A 16373-nucleotide genomic window follows, 5' to 3' on the forward strand; every position below is an offset into this window, starting at 1 on the left:
ACTCGTCACATATAAAAGGGGAAGTAAAACATCTCTAAAGACCAAGTTTTTCTAAGTAAAGCTAGAATACATACTGACTTAAGTTTCGGAGTGCCTTTGCAGGTACACTCCACCCTTTTTGTATTGCTCGTGCTCTCATACCAACAACGAACATAAGGGAACTCGGATTCTAAGAGACGGACGTTCAACCTTGCAGTACATAGCTCGGCTGATCTCGAGAAGTTAAAGTCGATCTGTTTCCAGGCAAGATCAATTGGCGCCCACCGTGGGGCCGAGAAAATCATATTTTTTCTTTTGGTCCCATCACCTCCATCTGCATCCATGGCTGACGTACCGCCTCCTTCACTGTCCGAGCTCATGCGAATGGTAGCTGAGCTACAACAAGCCAATCAACGAATGGCTGACGAAAACCAAATAATGGCTGCCCAAATTGCTGAACTAAATCATGCTCGGATTGAGCACAACGATGCTCATCACCAGCAGGCAGATGACGAGGAACATCAGTCCCAACCCTCTCATGTTTCGGAGACCGCTCGAGGCGAAGAGCGGCAACCCGAAGATGAAAAAGAAGAGTTCGATGACCTTGTAGGTCCCTTCACAGAAGAAGTGATGAACTTTGAACTACCGAAGAGGTTCACTCTGCCGCTGACCCTCACGCCCTATGATGGACTCGGAGACCCGAGAAAGTTTCTAAAGAAGTTCCGATCAATAATGATCGTCAATGGTGCATCAGATACAGTTTTATGTCGTTGTTTTCTGAATTATTTAGACGGTCCTGCACTTGATTGGTTGTGTGCTTTGCCTGCAGGTTCCATTTCGAAATTTCAACAGTTGGCGAAGTTATTTGAAGAGCATTTCGCCAGATCCGCAATATACTTGCACGATTCCGATTACTTGAACACTATCAAGCAAGGGCCAAACGAAAGCTTAAAGGACTACATGACCCGCTTTACCAAGGTCGCGATCAGCATACCAGACCTTCACCCCGAGGTCCATCTACAAGCAATTAAAAGCGGCCTCCGACCCAGAAAGTTCCAAGAGACAATCGCAGTAGCCAAGCCGAAGACTCTAGTAGAATTTCACGAGAAGGCAAAAGGACAAATTGATATCAAGGAGCTCAGACAAGCTCGGAAATCTGACAAGTCACACTTCCGCGAAGACGATAAGAGCTCAACCACTAAGAAAAGTTTTAAACTAACACCTAGATTTGATTCTTACACGCAGTTTAACACTAAGAGAGAAGACATAATCAAGGAGATCCTGAACTCAAAGCTAATCAAGCCACCGAGAAAGGCCGGTACCTACCAAGACGCAAAGAACGTGGACAAATCGAAGTACTGCGCTTTCCACCAGAAACACGGCCACAATACCGATGATTGCGTGGTCGCCAAAGACCTTTTAAAACGACTAGCAAGGCAAGGACACCTCGACAAATACATTGGTGGTCACATCCAAAAGCGCGGCCCTAGCTCCGGAACAAACGACGTCTCTGAACAAAACCGAGGAAAAGAGAAGGCATCTTCAAGCCAATATGAAAGACCACGAGGTATAATCAATTGTATTTCAGGAGGATACGCTAGTGGAGGATACTCAAATTCGGCAAGGAAAAGATCGTTCAGGGCAATATGTTCGGTAAACGGACCACAGCAAGATATAGCAATTGCTAATCCACAACCAGAAGTCACTTTCACACACGCCGACTTCAACTCCAGTATACAAAATTTGGACGACCCTGTGGTAGTAACCCTTCAGCTAGGGGATCCGTTAGTGAAAAAAGTGCTCTTGGATCCGGGGAGCAGTGCCGATGTTCTGTTCTACTCCACATTTCAAAAGATGAAGCTCAGCGACAACATGCTACAGTCCACAGGAGGAGACTTGGTCGGCTTCTCAGGAGAACGAGTTCCAATACTTGGATCAGTGTGGTTACAAACCACACTGGGTGAGCATCCTCTTTCAAAAACTAATGATATTCAATATTTAGTAGTTGATTGTTTTAGTCCGTATAACCTCATTCTTGGCCGACCTTTTCTGAACAAGTTCGGCGCCATTGTTTCTACTGTTCATCTCTGTGTAAAGTTTCCACTGCAGGACGATCAAGTTGTAACAATCCACGGAGATCATAAAGAGGCACGACAATGTTACAACATCAGCATGAAATTCCAAAACCGCTCAACAAAACAAGTCAACAATGTCGACCTCAAACAAAAGGAATACACACTGGCCGACCTTGACCCAAGAGCCAATTTCCTCGAGTGACCAACACCCTCCGACGACCTACAAAAAGTGTATTTTAATAATGACCCTAACAAATTTACTTATGTAGGTACATCAATCAACACATCTGAGTTACAGGCCATAACAACGTTCCTGCAAACACACGCCGACCTTTTTGCATGGACACCTTCAGACATGCCCGGCATCGACCCACAAATTATCAGTCATAAACTAGCGATAAACTCAGCAGTCCGACCAGTGCAGCAGAAGAAACGAAAACTCGGAGAAGAGAAAAAGAGAGCGTCACTAGAAGAAACCCAAAAGCTCATCAACGCTGAATTTATCAAAGAAATCATATTTACTACCTGGTTAGCCAATGTGGTAATGGTAAGGAAACAAAACGGTAAGTGGCGCATGTGCGTCGACTTCACTGATTTAAACAAAGCATGCCCAAAGGATTCTTACCCTCTACCATCCATAGACTCTTTAGTAGACAACGCATCAGGTTATGCTACTTTAAGTTTCATGGATGCGTATTCAGGGTATAATCAAATACTCATGCACCCTCCCGACCAAAATAAAATAGCTTTTATCACTGATTTCGGTAACTATTGTTATGAAGTTATGCCATTTGGATTAAAGAACGCAGGTGCAACTTACCAACGCCTTATGGATAAAGTGTTTGCCAAACAGATCGGCAGAAACATCGAAGTCTACGTCGATGATATGGTCGCCAAAACAAAAATCGGACATGATCACATAAGCGACCTCAGAGAAATATTCGGCCAGATCCGCCAGTACAACATGTGCCTCAACCCCGAGAAATGTGCATTCGCCGTTCAAGGGGGTAAGTTTTTAGGGTTTTTACTAACATGCAGAGGAATAGAGGCAAATCCAAAAAAATGCCGAGCAGTGCTGGACATGGCCAGCCCTAAAACAGTCAAAGAGGTTCAGCGACTCACAGGACGACTTGCCACACTTTCCAGATTTGTTCCTTGCCTAGCATCGACTTCTATTCCTTTTTTCCAAACAATAAAAAAGAAAAATAGATTTGAGTGGAACGACGATTGTGAGAAAGCCTTTTCAAAATTAAAAAAAAAAACATCTCACAACCGCCGATTTTACATAAGCCCCTACAAGGGGAAGATTTATTCCTATATTTGTCAGTTACTGATTGGGCGATCAGTTCCGCACTTGTTACAGAAAGAAACAAAGTTCAGCATCCGATATATTTCGTCAGTAAGACTCTCCAGCATGCCGAGCTCAATTACCCAAGGATTGAGAAGCTCGCACTAGCACTAGTATTCTCGGCCCGGCGCCTCCGACCTTACTTCCAGAGCCACGTTATACACGTCAGAACCGACCACCCACTAAGACAAGTGTTACACAAACCAGAAATTGCAGGACGACTTATAAAATGGGCGGTGGAATTATCTGAGTTCAATATCAGATACCAATCACGGGGACCGATCAAATCTCAATTTCTGGCAGATTTCATCGCCGAGCTTACAATTCCATCAGAAGAAGATCATACGAAACAATGGACCTTATATGTAGACGGATCTTCAAATAATGGGGGCTGTGGAGCAGGAATCCGTTTGGAGGCCGACGACGGATTCATACTGGAACATTCAATACACTTAGCTTTCAAAGCCAGCAACAACCAATCCGAATATGAAGCACTGATCGCCGGACTCCGACTTTGTCTAGATCTCCAAATCTCGGCAATCAAGGTATATTGTGATTCACTATTAGTGGTACAACAGGTAAATGACCTTTTCCAGGTAAAAGATGCTCTCCTCTCTAAATATCTACTATTAGTAAAGAAATTATCAAAAAAATTTGCCAAATTTAATATACAACATATACCACGAGAACAAAATCAAAGAGCCGACATCCTATCCAAACTTGGCAGTACACAGTCCGAGTTATCTACACTATAACAGTTTACCATAACATCACCCACTGTTACTCTGACAAACGTGTTAAGTGTTACACAGGGAAAGGATTGGAGAGACGACTTTATACATTATCTACAAACAGGTGCTATACCAGAAGGGGTTGAGAACAATAAAAAGTTCCGACGACAAGCATCGTCCTTCACCATATTCAATGGAACGCTGTATCGACGAGGCTATACTCGTCCTCTACTCAAATGCCTTAACAAGCCAGAAGCCGACATAGCATTAGCCGAGGCACATGAAGGAATCTGTGGAACACATACAGGAGCTCGAAGCTTAGCATCCAAGATCCTCCGAGCTGGATTCTTCTGGCCTACTTTGAAACAGGACAGCCAACAGAAAATCCGGTCCTGCAACAATTGCCAAAGACACGCACCGCTGATACACATACCAGCCGAGCAATTGCATCATTCAGACATCAGTTGGCCTTTTAATCAATGGGGTTTAGATATACTCGGTCCGTTCCCCATGACACCGGGCCAGGTAAAATTTCTCATTGTCGGCATTGATTATTTCTCCAAATGGGTGGAAGCCTAACCTTTAGCAAAAATAACATCACAGCAAATGATTTCATTCGTTTGGAAAAACATTATCTGCCGTTTTGGCATCCCTCAACATATCATATCTGACAATGGTCGCCAGTTCGCCGATCAAAAATTTCAAACTTTTTTGCAGAGTCTGAAAATAAAGCAACATTTCGCTTCTGTCGAGCATCTTCAAACAAACGGACTAGCTGAGGCCGCAAATAAGGTCATTCTACATGCACTAAAGAAGAAGCTAGACGACGCCAAAGGACTCTGGGTCGAGCTAATACCTGAAGTCCTCTGGGGGTACAACACTACCCCACAAACATCAACAAAAGAAACACCATTCAGGCTAGTATATGGCTCGGAAGCTATGATACCACTGGAAATATCACAAAGCTCATTCAGAACACAACTCGGCACTCAGGACGAAGCTCGGAGGGCCGAGCTCGATACAATAGAAGAAACACGAGACCTCGCTACACTACGACAAAGAGCGGCACAACACGCACTAGCTCGCCAATACAACAGGACAGTGAAGCACAGATCATTTTCAAAAGGAGACTTGATACTTCGGAAAACAGAAACTGCTCGGAAACCACCAACACATGGAAAGCTCGCAGCTAATTGGGACGGTCCATACCGAGTATCAGAAGTACTCGGCCAAGGAGCATACAAGCTTGAATCACTAGATGGTAAACTCTTGCCTAATACATGGAATGTGTCTTCCCTAAAGAAATTTTATAGTTAAAAGACAGGGACAGGCTTGTACTCTTTTTCCTACTACCAAGATTTTATCCCAAGGGGTTTTGCTTGGAGAGGTTTTAACGAGGCTAGCCTACCTGCACCTTTGTATTTAAAGGTTCAAAAAAGACTCCAAATATAAAGGAGACGAATATCATTTCACTCTCTATCAAGTAACTGTGTGCATGATCTTATAATTCAAATATAGCTCTATCCATACAGCTCAGACAAACGCCAATACTCGTCTAAGCTACAAACTACTATTACCAGATAATATCCTCAACCGCAACGCCAACAAACTCGGAACACTTTCCGAATAAACAGCTTTTTCTTAAAAAGCATCGCATTCAAAATTCAAACAACTCAATTCAAACAGTTCAACACAAGAACTAACTATTACATATGCAAAACAAATTCAAAAAGTTTCTAACAAAACACATTAAACATTATCCGCTTCATCTTCTGTGCATCATCATCCTCGATCAGCTGACCATCTCGCACTATCTTTCCAGGATCCATACCAGAGAGATCGACATCCGGTACCAAAAACTTTACCTGCAACCTTGCCCTTTCAAAACCTTCAACAAAAGAATCCAATATCTCATCGGCCTTCTTCTTCTCCATATCCTTAAATTGAGCAGTGAGCTCAATAAGCCGAGATTGTATGCTCGCCAGATCACTCTCCTTCTTCTTCAAATCTTCGACATCTCTAACATAACTTTCCTTTGTTTCTTTCAATAATTTCTCTGTCTCACTCAACCGATTCTGAAGCCCAGAAGAAGCAGCTTTCTCCTTGCTCAGCTCTTCCTTTAACAAAGAAATTTCACTCTTCTCCAGTGAAGCCTTCTTATACTTCAACTCTTGACTCCGTCCAAGACTGGTAAGACGAAGTCCGACAACCTAAGACAGAATAAACAACATCAATCTTACAACAACTCAGAACATAAATGAAAACAGAAATAAATTCGGCAATTACCTGCATATACTGCCCAATAGCCATATCACCAACTTCCTTGGCAAGCGAAACATCAGCAGAAGACTGGCAATATTCATCAACCACAGCCATATATGGGTACTCCTTTCCCCACATAGAAAAACCCTCACTATGCTCGGATATCTCATGAAGTTTTTTATGGTTACCCATAAAAGCTTGCATCTCTTCCAAAGGAACTACATGTTCCTTCTCATCAGAATTCTCAGAAAGCTCTACAACATCCGACTTTCTCTTTTAAACAATTACCCTAGTCCGACCACGGGGAGGTTGAGTAACCTCGCCAGTTCCAACTCCTTTATCAACATTAGAAGAAGACACTTCTTTGTCCAAATTCTTGGTCTTAAAACGAGACCTTAAAGATGCAGCTGAGACGCCAGGATACTTCCCACCTACAAAAAACAATTCATGTTAGAGATTTTTAAAAGAATAACACAGATATCTGCATAAGCCCTAACACTCACCCAAGTATTCTACAACAGCACCTTTATCCTCCTCCCACCTCAGCAACTCATACATCGATATCAAATTTTTACGATCAACATTTTCCACCAAAAACTCTATCAAACATTCATTCCTCGGAGATATCACCTCGGGGCCGAGTATATTTTGAGGCTCCGAGCACCAAAACAGTGGAAACTTCTCGGCGAGATTTTCATCAATAAAAAACGGGAAATCCTTCTCCGAACCCCTGACTTTAAAATACATCTCCTTAAAGTCTTTAAATGAGGACTTGTAGAGCTTGAAAATCCCAAAACCCGGAGTACTATTAAAGTTCACCCAACTTCCCTTCCACACCCCTTTAGCTTGAAATAACGAAAAGAACAGATCAACAGATGGCATCTCCTCAAGGAATTCCATCAGAACCTCAAAGGATCGAAGGAAAGCCCACCCATTTGGATGAAGCTGCGATGGGGCGCAGTTTAACTGCTTCAGAATCTGACACTCAAACTCCGTATACGGTAGCCTGACCCGCAATTCTTCCAACACACAACTGTGCATGTAGAAAAACCCAAACCCCCACTCCTGGTGATAAACTCTATCATCAACACTACATGGTAACAACTCTACCTTAACTCCAGAACCCACCCTCACTATTTTTGTCACATCAACCTCCCTCACCGCCGCTTCATCAGAGAACAGTGACACCCGTGACTTAACATCTTCCCCCACCCAATCATAAGACCAATCCACCTTATCCTTTTTCTCTTTCTCAAAACCCATTAGCTCAACAAACAGAATGAGAACAAAAGAAAGAAGAAGAAAGAGGGAGGAAGATGAAGAAACAGATCAGAAATGAAGAAGCAGAATCATACCTCTCTTACTCATTCTTCAAAGAAGGAAGCATATAACCAAACGCCAACAACAGCGAACAAAAACCTCCAAAGATGAAAGTTATTAAAGAAACAAAACGTTTCAAATAATAACTCCCACTCCCAAAGCCACATCAAACGGCGAACCCAACATTGGGAACCAGCAAAATTAAATAAAACCATTACTCTATCTCTCTCATCAGAAACTAACGGACACGACTCCCCACGTACAAAATAAAATATAAAACAAAACACAACACCCTCTTTTAATGAAGTAAGTTGATTTGGGGGCTCATCCACTAACCCACGCAAGCCGAGTTATAACTCATCCAAAAGCTCAACCTGCTTCATTAAAATCCTCCTCAGGCTAAGCTTGGGGGCTGTGATATGGTCATCATTATCTCCTAATAATGGTCGTCATTATTATACGTTATAACTCGGCCCCATAACCATTAGCAACATATGATATACCTCGTCATTTTCCGTTACTATTCGGAATTATGAGCTATAACTCGGCGACATGAATGCTTCCATCATAACCGACATTCCAACGACAAAATAAGGTCGGTTACGATACCACTTAGTCGAACGTTAGTACCGAAAATGTAACAGATAAGGAACTCGTCACATATAAAAGGGGAAGTAGAACATCTCTAAAGACCAAATTTTTCTAAGTAAAGCTAGAATACATACTGATTTAAGCTTCGGAGTGCCTTTGCAGGTACACTCCACCTTTTTTGTATTGCTCGTGCTCTCATACCAACAATGAACATAAGGGAACTCGGATTCTAAGAGACAGACGTTCAACCTTGCAGTACATAGCTCGGCTGATCTCGAGAAGTTAAAGCCGATCTGTTTCCAGGCAAGATTAGTTGGTTTATATTTTAAAATAAAAAAAACATTAATTTGGCTCGATTAATCTAAGCTAATGAATTAAACGAGTGATTTGTTTTTAAAAAAATTTCTTTTAAAAAAATTACATAATTTTAACAATTTTTTATTTAATATTCATAAAACTAATCTTCAAACTCTAAATCTTAAACTAAAAAAATATATTATATATACACAAAAAATTAATAATTAAATTCACCATTATATGTATAAATATAAATATTATTTAATTTATTTTTAATTTATATTTTATATTTTAATGTGTATTTTATACAAATAATTGATTTGGTGATTAATTTTTTATGTACGTAACATAATTACAAGATTTATCATACAATCATATATTTTTATAATAAATTATTTAACGTCTAAAATACAAATCTATAATAAATATTTCATAATATAAACTCATCAATATACTCATAAGAGAAATTAAAAAAAAGGCCGAATGAGAAAAAACCCATATCCATTTTAATCCGAACCTGTATTAACTTGCGAGTTATCTTAGTTCAAATTGACCTGCTTCTAATCAAGTCTCGACTCGTCTATTTTTACGAATAAACCAAGCCGAGTTAACAAATTACAACTCACTTTGACTACTCTATTAGAAGACTCAAAAATCTTGGTACAAAACCCGGATTCAAATAAGCTATAACTGGAATTTTTTTCTTCAATAAATAAAAAAATATTTTTTTTTCAAAAATAATCTAAAACAACATTTTATTATCATACTTTGGTCTCCACTACATGTATTTCGGAGTCCGTCACTCCTAACAAGTTTAGTTCATACATAGCATTCAATCTTCTACTACCCGTTTGGCCTTCTCTAGAGCCACCATAGCTTCCATTTTCTTTGTTTGTCTCTCTTCATTGAGCCTCCTTGCTAATTCAGCTTCCTTAACTCTACCCTTCAATGTTGTGTCAACCTCACTTATTTTTCTCTTCAAGTCTCCAAGACGAATCTCTATCTCCAATCTCTCCAACTCACAAGAATTCAGCTTGTTCTGCTTCTCTTGGAGCATGACCTCAAGACGCGAGACTTCTTCGCGAAGCCTTTGTTCATTCTGGTTAGATTCTTTGAGCAAAGCTTCAGCCGCAAGGAACTCTTCTTTGATTTCAGCTAACCTCTCTCTCTCCTTATTGATGCATTGACTTAACTCCTCAACTAGGCAATTTTCCGTGGACTTGATATCAACAACGGCCGAAATGTTATCGATGAAGTCCCAGATATGTTCGGAAAACTTTTTGTAGTCAACAGAAAGGTCATCCAACAGAGCAAAAGTGTCCTCTGCATACACTCTCATGGATTCATGATCATGCTGATCTAGTAGAGACTCAAGATCCCTGAGAAGCTGTTGCTGTGCGACTAACACCATTTGCCTTTTCCTTTCGCCCTTTGACATTGGTTTTCTTTCACTGCCTTCTGACACAGTGAGGGTATCACCGGCAAAATCTCTCCAAGTTTCATAACGGCCGCAACCGTTTGAAGAAAGTTGGACGTGCTCATTGAAGTTAGTTATTGCAAGCTGGTTGCATTTGCGGGAATTATTGACAATTATTGCTTCTTTAGGAGTGATAATCTTATCAAAGGATGGGAAAATGCCTGTGAAAATACAATGTAATTGTTAGCTGATATAATGTCACTTATAGTTAACGGTTCTAACTAACTCTGGTAGAAATATCTAGGCTAATACTATGATAACTGATAAGTGACATTATAGCTGATAATTTTATGAAATCAAATTGCACACTTTAAAAGTTTAGAAGATAAACTAAAATAAGAAAAGTTAAACTACTAGAAGTTTTTACAAGAATTATATAGTCAAAATGATGTTTAAACTTTATGGAAATCATACTCACAACAAAAGAATGGCCGAGGTGTGGGGAACTCCAAGCTCCGGGAGGGATGGAGAAAAATAAGGTAACCTAGCCAGCCCAATGAACAACGACCTGCATCTTAAATGGATTCAAGAGAATTCCAACATGTCTTTTCTAAACTTCTGACAAGAATTAATAAACAAATTATGCTCAGACTATGTCTATAAACTTTTGTCATCTAGAGTTTAAATCTTTTTATATTTTTCTTTTACCAAAGGTAGTAACGGGAGAGGGATGTGAGACGAACACATAACCCAAGTTTAAAATGAAATGCAATTCTATACAAGTGCTTGAAAAAACCGTTATTTCTGCAACATCACCTGAAAAACCGTTATTTCTGAAAAAAACTTGCTGAAAACCGATCTTTGAAGTAGTTGACCAACTAAACGATTGCAGTGCTTTCTTTTCAACAGCATCCCATTCCCCCGAGTTTACAATTTCTTGAAGATAATCCACGTCAGCATCCTCAAATTCCGGAAAATCAACAAAACTTGAAGGGTCTCCCTTTGGCTCTTCCACTGCATTATCCCTCTCATCATGCCCATCAGATACAACCATCAATAAGGGACTCTCTGAATTTTGCAACACTCTCATCTCTTTGGAACCGTCCGCAACCAAATCACTTCCCTTACACAACTCATAGTCATGGTTTTGACTGATTTGCTGGATTGGAACTGTGACTTTGTTATCAAGTAGTTCATCCTCCCACACTATGTAATCACATGCTCCATGGCCCTGTTTGATGTTAAGTAGATACATAACAAAACATAGATTAGGTTTTTTACATACTTTGATATAAACTTGAGCAATACTATAGAGAAAAAACAATTTATTGTTTTGGATCAGTAGTTAAATTATTAACTAAAAATATGGTGTTGGACTGGTGGTCTAAAAGATATTGGACTAATAGCTAAAAATACGGATAAATAGTCAAATTTGTTCCTAAAAGATTACTCGTTCTCTAAATTGGTCTCCGAAATATTTTTTTAATCAAATTTGTCTTTCAAAAATTTTAAATTAATCACGTTAGTCTTTTTTTGTTGATAGCGCCAAAATTTGTTAATATGACACGATAAGTGATACTACAACACACACATAGGAGTCTTAATTGACTATTAACATGATAAATTTATGAAATTAGATCAAATCAAAACCTAATTGAGGGGAGAACTTGAGGTATTGGAATCCCTCAATTTGAAATTTATTTGATCTAATTTCATAAACTTATCATATTAGCCACCAACTAGGACTATTAGGCATGTATTGTGGTGTCAAGTAACGTATCACATCAACAAACTTTGACGCTATTAGCAATGAAAGGACTAAAATGACTAATTTAAAATTTTTGAAGAACGAATTTGATTAAAAAAATCTTTCGAAAACTAATTTGTAGAATAAATAATCTTTCAGAGACTAATTTGACTATTTATTTCTAAAAATAATGATTAATATAAATTAAAATTGCTAACACTTAACAATAAATGAATTGGTACCTCTTAGCTATTTATAGTTAACAATTAGCTATTGAAATACATCATACACAAAAAAATAAGTTAAATAGCATATGTATTTATACACAAGTACTTCTTTTTTGTATTTGTAATTTTCTTACATAGTTACTTGTACTAATAGTAATGAGCGGATATTTTATACGTTTTTTGGCATCATTTTTATATTGTTTTAGTTATATTTTGTTTAAGTTTTATTATGTTTTCATAGGTTTTAGTGCTAAATTCACTTTTTTTTTTATTTTACTTTGAGTTGTTGTGTTTTCTGATGATTTTAGGTAATTTCTGGCTGAAATTGAGGAGCTTTGGCAAAGTCTGATTCAGAGGCAAGGAAAGCGTAGCAGATGCTGTCAGATTCTGACCTTCATATACTAAAACAAGCATTTCTAGAGCTACAGAGATTCAAATGACGCGTCCTCAACGTCGTTGGAAAGCTAACTTCTAGAGCTTTCCAGCAATATATAATAGTTTATACTTGTCTTTAGAAATAAAGGCCCAAAACGGGTGTTGAATGCCGACAACTACTCCCTTTCGGGCGTTCAACGCCCAAAAGGGAGCAGCTGGTGTTTGGACGCCCACAAGGGAGCAAGGCTTGCGTCCAACGCCTAAAAAGGAGTACCAACTCGTGGATTCACCCCAAACTCAACTCAAACACTCACCAAGTGAGTCCAGGAAGAGAATTTTCCTAATAATAGTCCAGTCTATCTTAATTTTGTAATCCCTAAGTATTAGATTAGTATTTAAAGGAGAAGATCACCCTTGTTTAGGATCTTCTTCCTCCTCTACACACTATATTCGAATTATATTGTTTCTCTGTAAGCTATGAGCGACTAATCCTCCTAAGTTAGGGTTAGGAGCTCTGCTGATTCTCATGGATTAATAATATTACTGTTCTATTTCAATACACGTTTGATTCCATTCTCTTGTGCATTTTCGTTCTTCATATCATGAATTGAGGATGACCCGTGACAATCATCCTTGTTCTACACGGGTTCTGTATGAGTCTTGCCCGAATAGCATTGAGCCACAAGTTAGAGAATGCACTGCAGATCCCAAGAACGTGCCTGGGCGACTTTGTACATGTGACATATAATCCCGTTGACCGTGGGCTACTGAGGTTTCTGTAGCGTCAAGGTTAAAGTATGAGAAGCAACGTTCTCTGATCCGGAAGATCTGACCTTGTCTGTGGCGTTTTGAGTAGGATTGCGAAGGGGAGTGGATTGCTTAGGTCTTCACCTTCGGCTATGGTGGAAAGCCATGAGTTAACTTGATGAGGATGCTACATGAGTTGCTCGGATATGGTGGATTGCTATGGTTCAGAAGAGACTATCTTGATGAGGATGCTACATGAGTTAGTCAATTACGGCTGCCATTGAATTAATCGTTCATGTTGAAGTAGACAGTAAAAAAAGTTAATCCGGAAAGAATATGCATCTCCAAAGCCTTAACTAATTATCTATCATTGCTTTTACACTAATATGGTATTTCATTTTTATTATTTCGTTTATGTTTCTTAACAAACAACCATATTTTCTAATCGCCTGACTAAGATTTACAAGATAGTCATTACTTGCTCAATTCGACAATCTCCATGAAATTTGACCCTCACTCACCTGAGGTATTACTTGAACGACCCGATGCACTTATCAGTTCAATTGTGCGGAGTTAAATTTCGCGCACCAAATAGTTTATAACTTTATATCGCGTTACTGTACAGACTAATAGTACCATGAGTAAAAAAAAAAATGGATAAATTTCCATCCATTTTTTTATAAGATTAAGAAAGTTATACATCTACCAACCTTCCCCTCCCAAAATTTATTGACCCACATAATCCTAAATAGCAATATTCAATATTGCAAAGCTCAACGTGTGTTGAATATGACAAATATAACAATTCCAATATATATTGAATTATTCATACATACCCGTGGAATAGGGCAAGCAAAATAGTATTTATGGACATCCGGATCCTCGACCTTTCTACAGACACCAGCTCCGCAATCACACTCAGGGTACCTATACGGTGGAGGCTCCTTGTAACTCTCCTCAATACCATCATCACACCACTCAATACGCTTCTTATATCCTCCACATGCTTTGCCCTTAAAATCAAAACCAAGAGAAACGAATGTGTGGAACCATCGTGATATATTGCTTTACGGAGATTTAAAAAAATTTTCTACTCGAATATTATCATCTCACTAGAATAGATTACAAAATATAATTTATACACAAATATATAATAATTAATTTTGATAACCGATCTTAATAACTTTTTATAATATTATATATCTCAACCAACAATTTATTTTATTAAATAAATCAAATAATATATATTTAAATAAATATTTTTATATTATTTTTATCTTAGGATAACTTTTTTTCTTTACTTTGTTTACATTAAAAAAAGAAAAAGTCTAAGGGCTACCAATTCTATTGAATTTTGGTCAGCATGTAACCAGTAGAGAAATATGAGCTATTGGATGAAATCTCACACCAATCTCATACCATCAAATCATCATTCGTGGCTAGTTAATGGCTAACAATCACAAAAATTACTGTCCCCTAACATTGCTCTTAAAAAAAAATCACACGGAGACACACATAACAATACCAAAAACACGGAATAGCCCAAGTATTTGAGTATCAGTATAGACAATGAAATTGAGTGTCGATGGAGCATTTTTAACGAAATTAATCAGTTACTGAGATCTTCGGCTTTAAAATAAAAAGGAAGAAACTTAATGGGGGGGGGATAAAGAGCAGGAATACCCTTGTGATGGGGCAAGCATAGAAGTTCCTTCCACTAGAGTGCGTTGAAACGTCGCAAGGGCCATGGCCACAGCGGCAAAAGATGGTTTGGCAGTTACCGGATGATGAGAATGAGGTGGTGGGTTTCTTCACATGGCCAGCTGGAAAAGGGCAGTCCCAACTCCAGTGTCCTATCTCACCGCACCGGAAGCACTTACTCTCCTGCATTCTCTTCACCAGTTCCGGCCTGTACCGGCTTGACAAGTTTGAACAACAACTCACATCCATGTTCACAACTTCAGCGTAGCAAATGCCGTATGGTATTGGACTATTGGTATAGGCGAAGCTATTCTTATTATGACTACTGTGTGTATGCCATAGTCATCTTGTTTTTTCAACGCTTTTTTCTTTGATTTCCTGACTTTAATATTGGGCTAGAGAGACGTTGGTACTTGGTACTTTGGTAGGGGTGTGTGGGGGGATTATAATCCGAAATTTCTGTGTCATGAATCATGATTGATGGATTGATTGACGTGTATTTTGAAAGAGGACATTTTTTTATTGGATGACTAAAAACACAATCGCCCACCGTGGGGCTCGAACCCACGACCACAAGGTTAAGAGCCTTGCGCTCTACCAACTGAGCTAGACGGGCTTCTTGTAATAAATGGATGCCCAACAAACTAAAAATTAATTCAAATAATTTAAATTTATTTTATTTAATATTTATTAATTGTTATTAAAATGATTATATAATTTTAAATATGAAATAAATAAATAAATAATTTAGATATACGTATTTAGCAAAGGGACAAGAAATGCCACTCCTAGATCAGATTTGACGTTGCAAAGAGAAACACATACGGCTCGCATTTCTAATTTTTTGTTTTTCTAATTTTATTACCATTTTTTCGAGGACAACTTTTCTTTTTCGAAGAATTTTGAGGTGTTTTTTTAAATAAATAAAATAATCGAAATAGATAGTTTATAATATTTTTATTAAAATAAATCGTATGTTTTATTTTATTTATAGTATAAACAAATTAATATTATACGTATTTCGTTTATACTATAAACAAAATAAGGTATCAAACAAAAAATGTTTACACTGTAAAAAAAAATCATTTTTTTGATTTTTTTCTTTTTTTTTTTTCTATCATCTATTCAAATAAAGTGTAAATGTGATCTATCTTAAAATTTTTGCACCTTCAACATATAAAGCTTCACACCTTAAAAATATTAAAAACTTGGTTATAGTTCAATGCAACTTTCACATTATTTTTATATTGCAAATTTTGATATTTGTTGGCCGACATTAGTATTGGTCGACATTAAGCAAGTCGATTGAGGGAGTTCGATAGAAAAAGCATCGACAAAATAGTGGTTGATTCGAAGGGTCAAAGACGAAAGTTGCAGAATGGTTTATTAAAATAATGGTTGGCAGGAATAGTTACTATTAAGGTGAGTTAAGGGTCGACACATGATAAGATTTTATTGGCAGAAAAAGTCTATAAATATGGGAGTAAACGGGATACAAGATGTTAAAATTTTTCACCAAAAAACATATTTTACTTACTCATATCCGAATGAATTCC

General features: G+C 38.2%; 2 protein-coding genes and 1 non-coding gene across 3 annotated transcripts; 1 reads left to right on the forward strand and 2 right to left on the reverse strand.

Annotated features, from left to right (window-relative positions):
- The first annotated feature begins 321 nt into the window (after positions 1 to 321).
- On the forward strand, positions 322 to 2256 carry LOC130934525 (uncharacterized). The gene has a single exon (XM_057864087.1). The coding sequence runs from the start codon at positions 322 to 324 to the stop codon at positions 2254 to 2256; it is 1935 nt and encodes a 644-aa protein (XP_057720070.1).
- A 7045-nt stretch (positions 2257 to 9301) lies between these two features.
- On the reverse strand, positions 9302 to 15400 carry LOC130935129 (uncharacterized). Its single transcript, XM_057864708.1, has 5 exons — positions 14800 to 15400; positions 13953 to 14129; positions 10837 to 11251; positions 10499 to 10588; positions 9302 to 10241 (listed from the first exon to the last, which is right to left on the reverse strand). Exons 1-5 carry the CDS (start codon positions 15064 to 15066, stop codon positions 9436 to 9438), a joined length of 1755 nt encoding a protein of 584 aa, XP_057720691.1. The 5' UTR covers positions 15067 to 15400; the 3' UTR covers positions 9302 to 9435.
- On the reverse strand, positions 15361 to 15433 carry TRNAK-CUU (transfer RNA lysine (anticodon CUU)). The gene has a single exon. It is a non-coding gene; the product is annotated as a tRNA-Lys (tRNA).
- Between the last annotated feature and the right edge of the window lie 940 nt (positions 15434 to 16373).

Source organism: Arachis stenosperma, chromosome 6, assembly GCF_014773155.1.
Source record: "Arachis stenosperma cultivar V10309 chromosome 6, arast.V10309.gnm1.PFL2, whole genome shotgun sequence".
NCBI lineage: Eukaryota > Viridiplantae > Streptophyta > Magnoliopsida > Fabales > Fabaceae > Arachis > Arachis stenosperma.

What these genes read in the sequence shown, in the direction of transcription:
- LOC130935129 (XM_057864708.1), bottom strand. Translation starts at nt 15,066, where the DNA reads ATGGATGTGAGTTGTTGTTCAAACTTGTCAAGCCGGTACAGGCCGGAA. An exon ending in ATGCTTGCCCCATCACAAGG is followed by an intron (nt 14,130 to 14,799) that starts GTATTCCTGCTC and finishes TTTGATTTTAAG; the next exon opens with GGCAAAGCATGTGGAGGATA. An exon ending in ACCTCGGCCATTCTTTTGTT is followed by an intron (nt 10,242 to 10,498) that starts GTGAGTATGATT and finishes GTATTTTCACAG; the next exon opens with GCATTTTCCCATCCTTTGAT.
- LOC130934525 (XM_057864087.1), top strand. Translation starts at nt 322, where the DNA reads ATGGCTGACGTACCGCCTCCTTCACTGTCCGAGCTCATGCGAATGGTA.